Source organism: Apium graveolens, chromosome 5 (assembly GCF_009905375.1).
Source record: "Apium graveolens cultivar Ventura chromosome 5, ASM990537v1, whole genome shotgun sequence".
NCBI classification, from domain to species: Eukaryota; Viridiplantae; Streptophyta; class Magnoliopsida; order Apiales; family Apiaceae; genus Apium; species Apium graveolens.
The window spans coordinates 25,014,783-25,032,719 of NC_133651.1; the positions used below are offsets into that span (position 1 = coordinate 25,014,783).

Consider the following 17,937-nt stretch of genomic DNA (forward strand, 5'->3'; position numbering starts at 1 on the left):
CGGTGATGATATTGATACGTGTCCTGGGTCCTTCAGTATTACTGCTAAACGAGCCCTGAACCCTTTTTATTGGGCCTTGGGCTCTTACAGCTGGGCATGTTATATTATATGCTACCAGTATCAAAGTTTAAGTTGGTAGAAAACTTTGTTTGATTCTCTACTATTTCCTAAATTCTAACAATCATTTATAAATAAAATGAAGATAAGTTTTTATCTTGCATATAATGGCATGTGCTCCATTTTTCGACTTAAAAATAAAAAATGGATCACATACAGTGATATATAGGATAATAATATCTTAAAAATGGGTGAATAAAGAAAATTGTTAAAATGGTAGTTTCTTTTGTCCCATCTATTTATTTTATGTTTCAATTTTTTAAATTTCAAAACTTATCAAAAATAATAAAATCTTATAATATAAAAATTATTTATATTCACTCATTTTTTTCATTATACTTATTTTATACATTAAATATTGTTTAATATTATTATTTTACTCATTTTTAATTTTTTCCTTCATTATTTTATATTTTGTCAATAACTGGGCGGGACTGCTTAAGATCTGGAAGGAAACCAGTAACTTTACCCCTAGTAGCATATTATAAGTGAACTCAGACGCCGCCGTGTATATTAAATTAACTTTTGAAAATGAAAGAGGATCAAGTACCAGCCCAGTAGGCAAATATTGACAATTTTAATTTTTGGCTTGAGACCTCAAGATTCGAATATAATGAGAGGGCAAGAGAGAGAAAAGACACATACGGAATTGTCCGACACTAGCACGGAGGTTTTTGGAATTAAAATATATACTACATGACAGAGTGGAAATTAGTGGGTCCCATCCCCCTCTATTATCATTCCATCAAATAGCTCCTCCTTCAGCTCCATAAATATAATTTCTGGGTTCTTTATTAAAATTTGAAGTAAACTAAAATCTGCATATCATCTAGTGTGGACAGAATCGAATGTGTTAATCCAAGTTAGCATCTCGGCTGAACTTCAGTTGATACAATATTCTATTTTAACAAATTTTTGTGAGCGGAATTGAAAACAATGAACAATTTGAGATAAATTGTCACCGTTTGAGTTTGTAGTACAAAAGATAGCAAATACAATAGAGTTAGGAAGCTAATGTTGTAATGTACAACGGGATTGTACAAACCACAACATAGAAGGAAACATGAAGTACATGCTCATCTCCACGCAACTGTACACGCATATTATGTTTACAGTAAATGGCAATATGGAAAAAACAGGGGGGACTAGTAGGGAAGAAATAAAAAGAGAGTGATAATCAATGCAACATAGCCTGGGTGGCCATTGTCTCCTCTCTAACAGATCTTTGCACGTTACATAAAATCACAAAAACACAACTCATAATTCACACACACACACACAGTCCCAAAAGGAAAAAAAATAAAACAGACAAAGCAAATTTGCCAGCTCTCCTTCTCTTCTCTTGCAGCTTTCAATACCCTCCACCTAATAACAGTCTCACCCTTACATATATATTCACTTTCTTGTTTTCTCCAACCCTTAAAATCTACGGTCACAGCTGCATTTGTAAAATGTAGCTTCTTTTACTACTATAATCTTGAATCTTTGTTTTCTCTAATATTTTTATTCCAAGACGGTTTTTCCACTGGTTTTATAAGTTATATTGAATTTTGATATATGAACCTATGAAGAAGTTTAACTGGTTCAAGCAAATTGCGAATAATGGTAAGCTGGAGAGGAGACTATCTTTAGGTGAGTACAGGAGAGCTGTGTCATGGTCCAAGTATTTGATATCTTCTGGTGCTGCTATTAAAGGAGAGGCTGAAGAAGAATGGAGTGCAGATATGTCTCAGCTTTTTATTGGTAATAAGTTCGCTTTGGGGAGGCATAGTAGGATTTATAGAGGGCTGTATAAGCAGAGAGATGTGGCTATTAAGCTCATTAGTCAGCCTGAGGAGGACCAAGATTTGGCTGCATTTCTCCAAAAACAGTTTACTTCTGAGGTTGCTCTCCTGTTTCGGTTGCATCATCCTAATATTATCACTGTAAGCTCTCCGTAAACTGTTTTAATTTTTGCCCGGATTTAAACTTCATTTTGCATTATTTGTATCCAAGTAGAGTGGATTTCTGAAACAGATGAAGTTTTTTTTCTTATGCCTTCAACATGCTTTGGAGTTTCTGGTTGTAATTTTTATTTTTTGATTTCATTTCGAATTTTTGGTTTTGGGGTGGAATTTAGAGAATCATAATCTCTGCCTTTGTCCGAACTTTTTAAGCTTGAAAATGATTCCTCTACTTAAGAGTAGGATAAAGTTTGCGTACATCACACTCCCTCTTGAACCTACTTACGAGTGAGATATACCGGATATGTTTAGTTGTCTTGTCAACATAAAGAATTACGTTGTAATAAGAAGCTTGTGGAAAAGATAGCAAGTACTAGCATAACTATAATGTTGTAAGGATCATTATACCACTAGATATAGAGTCAAATTCAGGTAACTCGCAATTTTTTTTGGTTTCTCCGTCTTAAAATTTTGGACTTCACATGTGTTTTAGTTTGTGTTTTAATGGCATTGAGAAAACACTTTATTTCGTAGGCAGAACCACATTGGGACCTGAGGCAGTGCCCCCTAATTTATTATCAGGTACTATTCTGTTGACATGGTCACTTTAAGTTGAGTGGGCTTGTTGGTATGTTTACTTGTTCATATACTAGAAGCTATCAGATATCAAGATTCAAGATTCAAGATTCAATTACCTCATTTCAGTTTATACACATCAAAAATGATCCATGGAATGAACCTTGTCGAATTATCGTCTCGAACTCTGGATATTACTTACACTATTCACGCATTTCACTACTTATGGTTTTGCTTCGATGTTCATCTTATTGACAGAATTGTGCATTGCACTGTCACACTGACGTTCACCCAAGACTGGCCTCTAAATGTAAAATGTAGTTTGTAATTGTTATGTTATGACTGCTCATAGAGCTTGAAATTAGACTTCATAGCTATAATACATACATATAAACAGGTATAAATATACTCTTTATGCTTTTATCATGCAGTTCTTTGCAGCATGTAAAAACCACCCAGTATTCTGTATCATTACTGAATACTTGGCTGGGGGCTCCCTGCGCAAATATCTCCATCAACAAGAACCGTATTCACTTCCCATCAACCTAGTTTTAAAGTTTGCAATCGACATTGCACGAGGAATGCAGTATCTTCATTCTCAGGGTATAATTCACAGGGATCTTAAATCAGAGAACCTGCTTCTGGGGGAAGATTTGTGTGTTAAGGTAGCAGATTTTGGAATCTCGTGTTTGGAATCTCAGTGCGGTGATCCAAAAGGATTTACAGGAACTTACCGATGGATGGCACCCGAAATGATAAAAGAAAAGGCTCATACAAAGAAAGTTGATGTTTACAGTTTCGGCATTGTCCTATGGGAGCTTTTGACTGCATTAACACCTTTCGACAACATGACTCCAGAACAGGCTGCTTTCGCAGTTTGCCAAAAGGTATTTTGATCTGCCTAAGATAGTATCCTTTCACAGTTTTTCATATTCAAATGGATACTTATGACTTTGTTCCATTAATATAGTATTCCATTTATTTCCTGCTGTCCTGTGTTGTTCTTTAAAGTTTTATATGTCCTCAGTCCTTGCGTCGATCTAGTTAGTCATCCGGTCTAATTGTTTGTAGTTGATCATTCTTAATAAAATTGTCTTAGATGTGCTCTCAGAGAGCTTTTTTTAGTGTTAATATTGCATATACTTGTCTGTCCTCCAGCATCTTGTAAAGGACTGTCAAGTCAGCATCAGCATTTACAAGCTCCAAAATTCTTTTTACCATTTCATTTCCTGGTGTTAATACTATGATTAGAAGAACTTATGTTTACCTGGAATAACTTGTGTTTCGTGAACCTTTAAGTGCTTTATTGCAGTAGACCATCTTCTTTTAACTTTCTTGGCATTGTTGACAGAATGCAAGACCGCCACTGCCATCTACATGTCCTCTAGGGTTTCGCAGTCTCATTAGAAGATGCTGGGCAGGTAATCCTTCTAAGAGGCCACAATTTGATGAGATAGTTACAATCTTGGAAAGCTACTCGGAGTCTCTTGAGCAAGACCCTGCTTTCTTCTTATCGTATGAAGTTCCCAGTCGTCAAGGAATCTCCTGTTACCTGCCCAATTTGATAAGTTCTTGTACCAATGCTTCTCAAGAAGCATAGCTAAGAAATGTTGTAGAAGCTATATAATGCTAGTTACATATATTGCACAATGCTTTAATAAACATTTAAATAAATGTATATTCCTATTTGTGATGCTGGAATATGTCAAAGGCAGTTCCCTTCACTGTTATGCTTTAGATTTCCGTGTGTATTTGTATTGGAAAACCAAAGAGCATCTACAATTTGAAAAAATGAAGAGTTCAATTTCACCCTCACTGTACTCTCGTGCCTTTCTCAAATGTGTTGTGTTTGATGCTTTATCTGTAACCAGGGTATACACCTTTCGCGTACTAGATAAAGCGTTTTGTATGTCTTTCGGAGATCATATTCACCATTATCATTTCGCTGAAAAAGATCCAAGTCCCCTTCTTTGTCTGTTTGCCAAAATACTAAACAGAAATAAAAATCGAAACATGCAATATTTATGCGAACAACATATACATGAGAGTGCACGTACCTTGGGAAATATTTGTGGGGAACATCCTACCTTCAGCTATTGAATGACTTATCAGTTATCACCATGGCATCATATCTCATTGCAATTTTTATTGTTTTGCATTTATTTGTAACAAAGCAGTCGCATGAATTTAGGTACCGTTGATCCCTGTGATGTTTATGCAATGGTTTTACAATACGGAGGACATTACTGACTCTCCCAAATTTCAAGCTCTGCAGGCACAGAGAGGCCTGTTTTAAAACTGTGTTTCTTCCGTCTTTTGTGAACAGGTACTTTGTTATTGTTATTGGTTAATTCCTAAAATCCGAAAATTTTAACACAAGACAGTTTGGCCGAGTGGTCTAAGGCGCCAGATTTAGGCTCTGGTCCGAAAGGGCGTGGGTTCAAATCCCACAGCTGTCAACTTTTTTCCCCTGTTATATTTATATATAATAATAATAATAAAATAAATACCTCGTCAGACTGTAGTCTTGAGGACTACTTTGAAAAGAGCGAAAACCACAAGCCACCTCCATATCTCTATCTCCTTTATTCAATCATCACTACCATTAATAATACTAACAATCTCAGCTTCTATCTCCACCCGGCCCAACCATGGCGACTCAATCGGCGCCTCCTTCCAATCCTCCTGACCCTACTCCAGGTTCTCTCCTCTCTCTCTCTCTCTCTCTCCCCCATCTCTCTCTCTCCCCCCCATCTCTCTCTCTCTCTCTCTCTCTCTCTCTCCCTCTCTCTCTCTCCCTCACCCCCTCTCTACACCTCCCTCTATCTATCCCTCGCTATCTCTCTCTCTCACACGCATATCTTCAATCAGCTTGATTTGTTTTTTGTAATTTGATTAGATTTTGTATGCTTAGTTTTTGTGGCGCAGGTTTAGATGCTAGTCTGAATTTCATTTCTGCATATTATGTTAAATCCTGTTTCCCCTAAATGTTCGGAAACCTAACCATAGTCGGTAGGGACATATACCGGATACATAATTTAATTTAGAGACACTATTGCTCTAATTGACTTCATTAAACTAAAAACTAAAAGCTCTAAATTCCGTTGAAATGAACTTCCTTCACAAAATAACTACATATCATATCAACTAGTTAAGTCTGTTATTATCTGGTATAAGACTTGTAGCACCTAGCAAAGTACTATTGTAATCAGCAAGTTGGAGGCCGGAAACAAATTCAACAGACCAAGCTTGATCGGAAATCATATTATCTTATATAAATATAGTAATATACAATATTTATTAATTAGTATTATTAGAATTTGGGTTTACAATTAATTAGGAAAAATATGCAGAACTAAGAATAGGAAGGAGGAAGGAGTAACACAAATATTAAGATGCAATTTGGTATAAGTATGACTGTATGAGTATGAATTTGCGATTATAAAAGTAACATAGCAATTGATAACAATGTGTTGCTTGCACAAACACTGGACTTTTAGAGGACAGATAAGTTTTACTAACTTACCACTAGTTTGACACAAATTAAATAGCTGACGGGTGACTTTGTTTATAGAGCTAGACTTTATGGATTGTTTTTTATTAAGGTTTCTTTTGGCCTGGATATATACCGACTCCAAAGTTGACGCATAGGAGACACAATCCAGTAGGGGGGTGCGGTAATCTAGAGATAAAACGTGATGTTACTCGCTCAGGATGTGAATAGGCATCGCACCAAGTGAATTAGTGCCATTTTGGATGTCTAATGTATTTGTGTGCTGATAAAGACAAATACTCCTCAAACAAGAGGGCTATTTGAAGGCCTAAAATTTTTAAGAAGCTTTAAGGTCTTTGATGGTAAATTAAGAAAAAAAATAATATCAGAAGAGAGAGCTTGTTTTTATGTTGCTGGTAATAAGAGAGCGATTATTGCACTGTTCTTTACATGATGCTGAGGTTATCGTTACTTCATACTTCATATCTGTAGTACGGTTTGTAATTACTTTTTTTTGTAAACAAGTGCCAGCTTCCAAAGAGCTATAATTTTTTTGATGTAACTCACTACAGTTCCTACAACTTCGATAATTGGTGGGAACATAGACGAATGATGTATGAATACTTAAGCAATTTAAATTTACTAATCGCAGTTTCAGAGGTTGCAAAACCAGTTTCTGAGGTCCATCAAGATGCCAAGGATATATCTCCGCCATCTGTGTTTGTCAACTCTGAACCAATTCGTGAGGATCAAGTGCAGAATGCTGTCAAATTTCTTTCACATCCGAAAGTTAAGGGATCTCCTGTTATGTACAGACGTTCATTTCTTGAGAGGAAGGGCCTTACGAAGGAGGAAATAGATGAAGCCTTTCGTCGTGTGCCGGTATACTTCATCAAATACGCACTTTAACTATCCATTTTTCAAATACAATTTCTTGAATATTATGAATAGTTTATATGGTGACATCTTGTTTTTTGACTGAAGGATCCAACCCCAACCGTTTCAACTGGTCAGCCAACTGAAGGTAAACCTTATTATTTTTAAGCCAGGCTTCTTATTTTAATAATGACGTAAAAGATTTTGAGGGTGAGTGGAAAATGGTCATGTTGAATCTGTTTGTATCTTTTATGTATGTTGACAACAGGTGTGAATTTGAACTCATCAAATATGCAACAGCAAACCCCAACTCAAGCTTTGCAACCTGCATCCAATACTCCTGTTGGTACCATCTCTAAAGGAGGGACCTCGACACTATACCGACTCGGATGGCAACAAGCTCTTCTTGCTGTAGGTTTATTGGCGATATCAGGTGCTGGGACAGCTCTAGTTTTTCAGGTACTAGGATAGGACCTATGTCCTGTTTTCGGTGGGTGAAATAGCGCATCACATTTGCCAAAGCTTTGCGTTCATATACGTTGAAATTAATGAACTTATTTTATGTATTTGTTTCTTATATGCGGCTTGCTTTATGCTTCTCTTTTTTTTATTTGTGATTTTTCCTCGGCAAAGATAATAATTCTTCAAGTGGCTTACTCTTTTAGTTTACACTGTCTTGTTTCAGAAAGCTATTGTTCCTAGGCTAAAGTCTTGGATTCGCAAGGTTATATCAGAAGAAGATGAAGAAAAGAAATTAATTTCAAAACCCAGCTTGGCTGAAGAAGCTGCTAGTGCTGCAAAATCTGCAGCAACTGCCGCTGCTGATGTGGCACGGGCAAGTCAGGAGATGTTGATCTTAAAAGATGGAGGTTGGCAATGATTAGTGTTCCAGCCTCTCTACTAGCATTAACAGCATAGCTTATCTTTTATTTATTTTTTTAATTTCAAACTTGTCTTTTTCTTCCCCTCTGTATCTAAATATTCGGTTTCCTTTTACTACGCAATAGTAATATAGTATAAGTACTCATAGCTGACATTTCTGTGTCCATGCAGAGAAGAAACACAATGAGGAACTGATGAGGCTGCTAGGAATGCAAGTACAGGAAATGAAATTAATGAGTAATGCCTTGAGAAATTTGGAAGGTAGTTCAAATTTTCTATTTTTTATTTGTTAACAATTTATTGTTATTACGAAAAAGATTGGGTATACAGTAAAAACAGTTGCTATTCCAATTGTATATTCAACGCTCACTATTATATTATTAAGATTGCACAAACCTATCTCAGGAAATCTCCATTGTCTACGGCCCAAATTTGTTCATCAATAACTTACTATTCATTCTATATCATGATTAACTACATATTCCACTACTTTATTAACTCAAAAAACAATTATCTTCTGCTTCCTTTATGAATATTTTGATTTACTTGCAAAAAAGAAAAGAGGTTCTGTTGCTGATTAAATTTTAGCAATTATAGATTGACCATGTAGTTACCTGCTGGATATTATTGTTCGTGATAGATTGATAACTCTTATGAGTTGCGTATAGATGCTGAAAAGTAACACTACCTCATCTTTTTGTGGTTTTGTTGCACTAATTGTACAATATGGATGAAATGGTATTACGTGCCCGTTTGGGAAATCTTAAAATAAGTAACTTATGACTTAAAATGATTAAGTGCGAAATAAGTGATAAGTTGATAAATACTTATAAGTTCTATAAGTGTTTGGATAAATTTACTTATAAGTCAGAAGTTTTTTTACTTAAATGAATTAAAACAAATAATTATTAAATACAATTATCTTAGTTCATGAATCTTAAATTAGAAAATATTTAAAAATTTATATTTTAAAATCAAAACTTTAGAAAAAAGTGAAAAAATGAAAATAAGTTGGAAAAAAGTACGTCACTGCCAACTTTCAACTTATCAGCTTATAAGTTGTAAATTCAGCTTATAAGTTGGGTCGACAAACACTCGTCGATAAGTTGTTACGGGCTTATAAGCCATAAGTGACTTATAAGTATATTGCCAAACACGCCCTACATCTTGTACGCTTTTTACAGATTGCACTGATAGGCCATAGGGGCATAAATATCTTAAATTACATGCAGGCAAGAATTATTATGCAGCCTCCCAGACGTCATGTGCATATTATTTTATAAGTCGGAAAAGGAGGGGGGGGGGAGTTGGAATATAATTTAGTAAAGAGGTTTTGATTTTATATTTATCTAAAACCGTCTACAATCATATATCAATGGCTGTCTTTTTGCAAGTCTCATATTTTTGTACTAATTGTTTCTTTCTTCTAAATAGTAATTTGGACCGTAGGCATTAGCTTATCTGTTTATTACATGATTTAGGAAAAACTAGTATTTCTGGGCAAGACGATGGATTCTCTCTCAATAGTTCAAAGGTAAGTATTTATGTGATTGGAATTTCTTTATGGATACTAGGAGTTGGGTTGACATTCTTTGGTATATTGTCAAATTTTTTCATTTAAATCTCTTTCGTATGTTCTAGCCACCGTATTCAAATGGCAAGTCAGACTTCAGTTTGAGCTCAGGTTTGTTTGAATTAGATACCAAATTCTGGTCTTGTAAACTAACCACTTGATGCCTTTAATATCTAAAGCATGTGCACATTTTTTGTGTACAGCAAGACCTTTATCTCCACCTGCATCCGTGGAACCATCTGTTGCGCCACCTCACCCAAAGTCATATATGGAGGTTACTTTAAATATCATATTTTTATTATTCAATATTCCAATTTAATGTGTTTTGTTAAGGTCTGAAGGTCGTTGAAGCCATAGTCAGTATATAATCTCTTTTTATTAGGTCTCCTTCACTCGAACATATGTTTTCACTATTTGAAAGTGAGATCAATCCTTTCCTAAGATTTTATTGATCTTAATCTTGTTGCAGATCATGGCTATGGTTCAGAGAGGAGAAAAACCCTCTAATATCAGAGTAATTTCAATCGAACTTTTATCATCTTGGTAAATGTCCACTTTTTGTTGGGCTTACTCCTGACTCTATTCTGATCTTGACTTTTTATCAGGAAATCAATGATCTTCCACCAAACCCGAATCAACCAGTACCAAATCCTAGTCTAGCACCGAGACCAAAGGTTTGGAATATATTATTAACTTACAGATAGTGAGATAGTTGTGTTACATTTTTCATGTTTCCCTTGCCATTTTGTTTTCATTGTCACTAGCAGCACATGCCAGTCGCATCTGATTAGTTTAAAACTATAATTAGGTTCTATAGTTTTAGCTCATAACACACTGTCACCTGAAGTGCCTATTCCTGTCAATTTTATTGTCATATTGAAGAAGTGGAAACATAACTGGAAATGCTAGACTTATTGCTAATATGGATATGGTTTTTGTAATGATTGTGGCAGCATCCACACTAGCCATGTGAAGAATTTTACTATTACATTATTACTCTGGACCTCTGGTTAATTGGAAGGAGTGAAATAGGGAGAGAATTGAATAAAATTTGTACTGTTATATGGATTAATATCTATAATTCTCATTTTTTGGTCCATTTGATTCCTACCAATATAGGCTAGATCGTAGGCCGACCAATTTGAGGATTAAAGTTACGTTCTCCTTTCTACTCATTTTCCTCGCAACCTGTAGAAAATTTACGTTCCATTTTTTTTTCATTCTTCCCTCCTATATCATTCTCTTCCTCTTTATATTGTTACATTTTATTCTTCCCCTGATCCATTTATTTCAATATAAATGCAACATGAGTGATGAAACTATTGATTTTCACCTCTCCTTGTCCACACTTCGAAAAAGTTATTACTTCTGTTATATTACCCAGGGTGTCTGATTGTGAGTTTGAGGTCTGAAAAGACCTTCCTTTAACTCAACACCAAAGCAGCTTTCCTTACTCGTCCTGTATGAATATAGAAATGAAACATTTGACCAGTGCACCGATAATTTGATTGCATTACTGTCAAGGATCATGTTTGCATGCCTTCACATAAGAAGGTTCTAATTAGTTTAATTGTTGTTCCCTCTCTGAGTAGCCATGGGAAGCTGTTCAGATGCCGGGGGGCTCAAACCAAGCTCTTCAATCTCAAGATAATGGACTTCTTAATAATCAGATGAACGGTAACAATTCAGTGCCCTGGTGGCAACAAAAGCAATCAAACAATGTGAGAATTAATGAAATAGAATCTACAGATGAATATGGTGCTGGATCTTCTGGTGCACAAACTATTGATCGACCCATTCAGCGCTCTTGGGTTCCTCCTCAGCCTCCTCCAGTTGCAATGGCAGAAGCAGCGGCAGCAATCCGACAGCCAAAAAAGTCCACATATCAGAGTGAACCATTGACCGACGATCAGTTTTTGGCTCGTTCTTCAGAACTGACGAATGAATTGCAGAGGGTCACCAAAATATCTGAATCAGGAGGTGTAACAGAGGCCAATGGTGGAAGCTCTGTGCTGAACACAGAAATACAAACAGAGGAAAGCAACTCTTACATTGAGGCCTAAATGAAGACTCGGAGGACGGGGAAGGGGTTTTGTGGGTTTATAATTATTGTTGGCATCTGGGATTTAAGGTAATGTTTGTACTTTGAATGGCTTGGACTTGGTAATAATTACCCTCAAGTACATTTCTTGGTACATGGATGCACTTGTTGAAAAAGTTATAAATATCCATGATACTTTTAATTTGTAAGTGAATGCAAAAGTATTACAAGGAATAAAGTTTTAATTAATCAGCGGACGCATCACACTTGCGTGATGTAAATTGATTTTCCAAACTAGGTAGTCATCTGAAAGTCACCCCCCTCCCCCACTTGTTTTTTACAATTTGTGGGGTTTATCAAGCTATTAAGCTTCTTAAATTAGTTGGTGAGTGTTCTTCATGGCAGGAGATGTTGATAAATGACAGTTGATATCGATTGACAAATTTTTAAGTAATCGATTTTGTCGTTTTAGAAAGTCGAAACCTCTGTGGCAACTCGGATCAAAGATATTAAAGATGTCTACAATATGATTTTAAAAATAAAAAGATGTCTACATCATATAGCAGATATACTAAAAAAGGTGTCTACAAAGATATACCAGAGGGTAACATGAACTAGATACAATATTATTGATCGCCTTTTTAACACAAATTCAGTAAAAGTAACGGGTCGGGTCGGATACGAAATCCAATTCAATTTTTTTATGTTTCGGCTTGGTTTCGGGTTCGAATATCGAAAATAAAGAATCAAATCCAATCTTTCAGAATTTGGAACAATTTCAAGTCTAATTTGGATACTTTAAAAGAATTTAATTATAAAAAAATTATATTATTATGTAAATATGTTAAGTAACATATTTTTTAAATGGTAAGAATACAAAAGCAGTATTTTATTATATCAAAAAAGGTAGTATTTTATATATTGTCAACAAAGATTTGATAAAATGATTGAGGTTTTACTATCCCAAAATGTAGGTTAAAGGTTCGATTCACTCATGTGTGTGCGTGTGCGATTGTTTAACTAAAAACAATATACTGTACGTATTCACGCAATTTAATATTAGCATAAAATATAATAAATTTGAAGGGATATTCTCTATGGTACCACCGTAGAATTGGCTTTTCCCGTTGATACCATCAATTTATTGATTTCTACTCGTGGTAACCTTGTACATTTAATTTTTCACTTAGATACTCCCCTGTTAAAATGTGATAAAATTGATTTCGGTTTGAAAATAAATTGTATATTTGAATTCTTTGTGAAAAAATACATAAATTACATTCTTAAATAATGTAAAATGGAGTCAATATGAGTAAATTAATAATGGTCTGTTAGGTAATGAATCACACACAGAGGGGTGTGTGAAAGTGTTTTTCTGATTTTAGGCTTTTCTTGAAAGATAATGGTTGAACAAAGTAAATTAAATCTTGTATAGAAAAGTGTTCATGCAGAAATTAAACTTGCACAAAATAAAGAACACAAATCTTCAAAACTCACTTAATTTTTGTATTAAAAATTAAGATGCTTTGCTACAAAATTTCTAATCTCTTTGAAGTTAAAGAGCTCAGCTTCTTCTCGAGAGTGTTACAAGAATTTTGATCAAATTGTTACTTCTAACTAGAGGACCAGTGTTAACTTTATAGCTCAGTTAATTGATGGTTTACACAGTGGATAATAAACATGCTATTAGCTTTTCTAAACTGTCACTTGTCATTTCTATTTATAGAAAAGCAAATCTTCATTTCCGGCTTAGCATATCTTTAGTATCCAGTGTTTACTTTAGTATTCCTCTGTCAGTTAATCTTTGTCATTGATCTTGCACACACTTCAAGCTACTTTTTGTAGACTTGTCAATCCAGCTGTTGGATTGTTTGTTGATTGTTTATCTTGGATATTAAACTGATCTGCAATTTTGTACTTTGAGACTATACTTCGAGATTTCCAGTTTGATTCATTTGAACACTTGATATCTCAATAGGTACAAAGGCTTATCGAGATCTCTAGTACTCCATCATGAGTTTGGCTTGTAGAGGTCTTCAGCTCATCGAGATCTCTAGTCTTCATAACTTCACTTGACTTGTAGATATCTCTGAGTTCTCGAATGGATATAGACTTGTCGATAACTCTGAGTTCTCTAGTGAAAGAATGACTTGTTGATATCTTTTTGAGTTCTCGAGTAGCTTTCCTGACTTCTCTACTCCCGGTGGATATTGCTTATACGTTGAGTAGATATTACTCATCCGTCGAGTAGATGTATAGCTTATCCGTCATCCGTCGAGTAGATGTTATTCATCCATCGAGTGAATATATAGCTCATCCGTCGAGTAGATATTGCTTATATGTCGGTACTCTCTGGAGTTTGAATGACTTCTCGATAAGTCATTATGGAGTTTTCGAATGACTTCTCTATAACATTAAATTTGTGACTTGTAGAGATCTTGACTTAGAACATTTTTCTCCAACCAGATTTATTCAACTCCAAGCTTCTTCAAAATTCTTCTGAGGCATGATCTTCTTGATCTTCTTCCAGATAAAATCCTTAGGCTTGATACTGTTTTAGGAAAAAGACTTCAGTTTGCTCCTTTGCATTTTTACAGACTTTAAGTGTTACAAGTATAGAATACAAATTTAGATAACGATACAACTTACTTAGGGTTGACCCCAAACTTAACTGATTACTGAAAATAACTATTCATTAATCTTCCACTCAGATCATAGATGCTAATGACATTGTTAGCTCCAGTAATCTTTGACATTATCTATTATATATTACAATCTCCCCCAACTTGTTCATTATGAAATTATGCACAAGTTCTGATTGATGATGTCAAAACTTTATCTAAATGCAGAACCCAAGAACCCAATTTTCCCATCTGATCTTCTTTTGTGAGTTGCATTTAGATTTATTCTTCCTTCTCCCCATATCAAGAAAAGAATATTATTATATGGCAATATCCATTAGTTGTCTTGGCATTTAGATATATTCTCCCCCCTTTTGACATTATCTTCAGGAAGAAAGATCCAGCTAGATGCACATTGTTCAAGCTTTTGTAAATTTCATTTAGAACACTATCAACAGCTACAAGTTTTAGTGATGTCTGTAGTGATGAATTTATCAAGTAGAATAGAATAGGCAATTCCTAAGCTCTCTGTTCTTTTGAATAAGTAGTCTGACTACTTCTCACTGCACTATCCTCATGACTTTTAAGCGTCAGAGTAACCTCACAAGGATTGCTTAATCTAAACACTCATCTACCTCTCCTTTTTCCAGGAAGGATCATGCCTCTCTTATTTTCTGTGATTCTCTCAATCTTTTCTCACATTCTCACATGAAAAACTCAATTGTTGTTTGTCCTACAGAAATAAGAGGTGGCTGAGAAGAGTTAATCTGTGATCATATAATTAGGGGAAAGCCATATAGGGCTAATCATACTCATTTCACCAGAATAGTGAGTGCATAAGCATCTGTGACTTGGGTCACAGTTTGACTTACAGATTGCTCTGTGGTTATGACAGTGTGTTGTCCTCCACTTATAGTAGGAATCTCCAATTGAATTGGAGGGGATTTGACTGGGTTACTGTCATGTGCACTAGCCTCAAACCATTGTGTGTCTTGCAACACACTGGCACTTGAATGTGCTAAGCTTGCCTTTCTCATGACAGGATCATGGGCAATTGTACTTCTAGCTCTTACTGCTAAGGCAGCTTTTGCTAGAGTTATGAGGGGAGTTGTTCCTTCTTGAGAAATCTCCAATTGAATTGGAGAGGATTTAGATAGCTACCCCTCAGGAGTACTACCCTCAAACCTATCAGTCTGTTAAGACTGTTTTGCACATGAAAGTGCATGAGTGATATTCATGAAAAATCGACAAGTTTTCATGTTTGTGATACCAGTTCCTTTTTCTCAAACAACAAAATAACTGAAGAACATTCTGGGGATTTTGTCCTTTTGTAAAACAGGTTCCTTTTGGGAGTTACCTGAGCGGGGTTTTATTTGAGTTTGTGTTTGTGTTGCTGTGCTTAGGTGAACTGCAGTTTAGTTTTGAAATATTTTAGCTGCAGTTTTAGCACTAATACATGTGGATAGATTATCTGAATTCCCTGTTGTGTTGAACTTGTAATGCATTGAACAAATGTCCCCCTTTTTGAGTTTCGTTAGACAAAGACATTGTAAGATATTTTTAGTTTCAAGCATTATTGCAGAGAAGACAATATTCAATACAGATATAAGCACATAGAAATCATTACACAAACAGAAGAATGCTTAGAGAAGAATTTGGATTTTTATTAATAATAGAAACAAAGTACATTAAGACATAGATTCAACAAGTAAATCCTAATTTTACCTACTCTAGTTTGGACTTCTTCTTCTCTGCCTCCAACCTCCTTGCCCTGCGCTGATAAGCTCTGGACATGGAGTGTGCAAGAGAAATGATTCTCTCCTGCAACTCCAGAGCAGCTAGGCGTTGCTGCTCAGCTACTCTTGCACGTCTCTCCTGCCTGAGAGAGACTTCCATCTCAAAGAAAATGATGTTGAGTTGATCATCCCATGAGAGTTCATCAAAGATCTCTCTTGGAATATCAAAGGGGCTACAAACAACCCCCTAAGACGGACACGGAGTCCGAAGGGATCAAAGTAAATTTGATCTTCATCTCAATGATGAACAGGCTGATAAGCTCCATGATTAAGCCTGTAAAAGACCGGGGCATCTATTAGAGAAAGAGAGAGAGAGAAAGAGAGAGAGAGAGAGAGAGAGAGAGAGAGAGAGAGAGAGAGAGAGAGAGAGAGAGAGAGAGAGAGAGAGAGAGAGAGAGAGAGAGAGAGAGAGAGAAACATGAGGTGAGTTTGAAATCAGAAGTTTGTTGAGAATAGGAGAGTGATGAATGATAAAGAGTTAAGCATTTTAATTTATAGAGGGAGTAAAAATAGATACCAATAGACTCTTGAGTTGCCCAGATAATAAGAGTAATAATCACATAAGCACATTTGACACTTAGAAGTGACTAGTTACTATTTCCCATGCAAGTACTCAAGAATATTAGTTCACTATTTAGAATAACTGTTTCCCATGCAAATAAACAAGTACTCCCTACAAAAAAAATAACTACTCCTATCAGCATATAGTCAAATAATTTACCACTATTAGCATACTCAAAACAACACAAATAATGTACTAGTCTACCAACATTAAACTAACCCATTTTCACGTAAACAAGAAATCACAAGAGTATGTAAATGTGTCAATAAGTCAGAGAAATTAGAGACAAAGTATGTCAAAAGTATTTTTCTAAACATAATTTATGATTTAAATTTGTTCAGTTTTTCATACTTTTTGCTTCTTCTGATCTGTTATTTATTAACTTCATATACTGAGGATATGAAGTAATAAATATTCAGTTTTTTTATAATTAAAAAAAATTCCAAGTTCAAATTAATCGAGAAGTCTGGGTATTTGTAGTGAAAGAAGATGACTTGTCGAGAACTCAAAAATAGACATTTGGAGTTTGACTATCGAGAAGTCATTTAGAGAAGTGAAGTACATATCGAGAAGTAATTTTAAATCACTCTTATAGAGAACTCAAACTTGACTTATCGAAATGTCAAATAAATACCCAGTTTGTCCCCAAAAGTGGAATGAATTAATTCTAACTTTTACTTGAATAAATTCAAAATAAAATTAAAATACATTTTCTAAAAGTATTTTACTAAAATAATTTATTAATTTAAATTATCTTAGTTCTGAGTTATTGATGAGTTAAAGTTTGTACTTATTGAGAACTCTATGAATGAATACTACTAGAGAACTCTATAAGGACTTATCGATTAGTCATTTTGAACCTATCGAGAAGTCACTTGAGAAGTCAATAAGTTGACTTCTCGAGTGACTCACTCGAGAAGTCCTAAAATGACTTGTCGAGAAGTCACTTTATACTTATCAAGAACTTAGTTCTCTAGATACTTTTGGTTATTGTAATTTTGCCTTGAGTTAATTTTACATATTAAAGATGTAAATTAACAACTAAACAGTTCACTCAGAATTTGAACGATTCCAAGTTAATTAAATTTGAAAGACAATTATACAGTTAATCAAATTAATTTTGATTTACTGGAGATTAATCTGCTGCACAATATTTGCTGAGTTCTTACCTTAGGATGAAGAATTGAGCATTCCAATTTCACCTACAAGTCTAGTGAAAGTTGTTTCATCCAAAGGTTTGGTAAAAATATCAGCTAGTTATTTTTCTGTTGGTACAAAAATAAGCTCAGTGGTACCATTAGTAGCATGTTCTCTAATGAAATGGTACCTCACATCATTGTGCTTTGTCCTAGAATGATTTACTGGATTAGCTACTATAGATATAGCACTAGTATTGTCACACATGATAGGAATTTTGTGTAACACTAGGCCATAATCCATTAGCTGATTTCTAATCC

General features: G+C 34.9%; 2 protein-coding genes and 1 non-coding gene across 4 annotated transcripts; all 3 read left to right on the forward strand.

Moving 5' to 3' along the window:
• Positions 1 to 1,258: 1,258 nt before the first annotated feature.
• Positions 1,259 to 4,373, forward strand: LOC141723696 (serine/threonine/tyrosine-protein kinase HT1-like). 2 transcript variants are annotated; one of them, XM_074525558.1, is made up of 4 exons: positions 1,259 to 2,042; positions 2,595 to 2,642; positions 3,068 to 3,523; positions 3,988 to 4,373. In XM_074525558.1, the coding sequence occupies exons 1-4, from the start codon at positions 1,683 to 1,685 to the stop codon at positions 4,234 to 4,236; spliced, it is 1,113 nt and encodes a 370-aa protein (XP_074381659.1). In that variant the 5' UTR covers positions 1,259 to 1,682; the 3' UTR covers positions 4,237 to 4,373. The 2 variants fall into 2 exon arrangements, with proteins under 2 accessions (XP_074381659.1, XP_074381660.1); XM_074525559.1 differs by lacking the exon at positions 2,595 to 2,642 and having other exon boundaries at positions 1,268 to 2,042.
• A 642-nt stretch (positions 4,374 to 5,015) lies between these two features.
• On the forward strand, positions 5,016 to 5,095 carry TRNAL-UAG (transfer RNA leucine (anticodon UAG)). The gene has a single exon. It is a non-coding gene; the product is annotated as a tRNA-Leu (tRNA).
• A 63-nt stretch (positions 5,096 to 5,158) lies between these two features.
• LOC141723697 (peroxisomal membrane protein PEX14) lies at positions 5,159 to 11,758 on the forward strand. Its single transcript, XM_074525560.1, has 12 exons — positions 5,159 to 5,336; positions 6,782 to 7,011; positions 7,114 to 7,153; positions 7,274 to 7,464; positions 7,691 to 7,874; positions 8,059 to 8,148; positions 9,369 to 9,421; positions 9,529 to 9,571; positions 9,664 to 9,734; positions 9,930 to 9,974; positions 10,066 to 10,134; positions 11,053 to 11,758. The coding sequence occupies exons 1-12, from the start codon at positions 5,288 to 5,290 to the stop codon at positions 11,521 to 11,523; spliced, it is 1,536 nt and encodes a 511-aa protein (XP_074381661.1). The 5' UTR covers positions 5,159 to 5,287; the 3' UTR covers positions 11,524 to 11,758.
• The last annotated feature ends 6,179 nt before the right edge of the window (positions 11,759 to 17,937 follow it).

Bases quoted from the DNA above. Each gene is read 5' to 3' on its own strand.
- LOC141723696 (XM_074525558.1), top strand. From the start codon at position 1,683: ATGAAGAAGTTTAACTGGTTCAAGCAAATTGCGAATAATGGTAAGCTG. The intron at 2,043-2,594 runs GTAAGCTCTCCG...TTTATTTCGTAG, and splicing joins ATCATCCTAATATTATCACT to GCAGAACCACATTGGGACCT. The intron at 2,643-3,067 runs GTACTATTCTGT...TTTATCATGCAG, and splicing joins GCCCCCTAATTTATTATCAG to TTCTTTGCAGCATGTAAAAA.
- LOC141723697 (XM_074525560.1), top strand. From the start codon at position 5,288: ATGGCGACTCAATCGGCGCCTCCTTCCAATCCTCCTGACCCTACTCCA. The intron at 7,154-7,273 runs GTAAACCTTATT...TGTTGACAACAG, and splicing joins AACTGGTCAGCCAACTGAAG to GTGTGAATTTGAACTCATCA. The intron at 9,572-9,663 runs GTTTGTTTGAAT...TTTTGTGTACAG, and splicing joins AGACTTCAGTTTGAGCTCAG to CAAGACCTTTATCTCCACCT.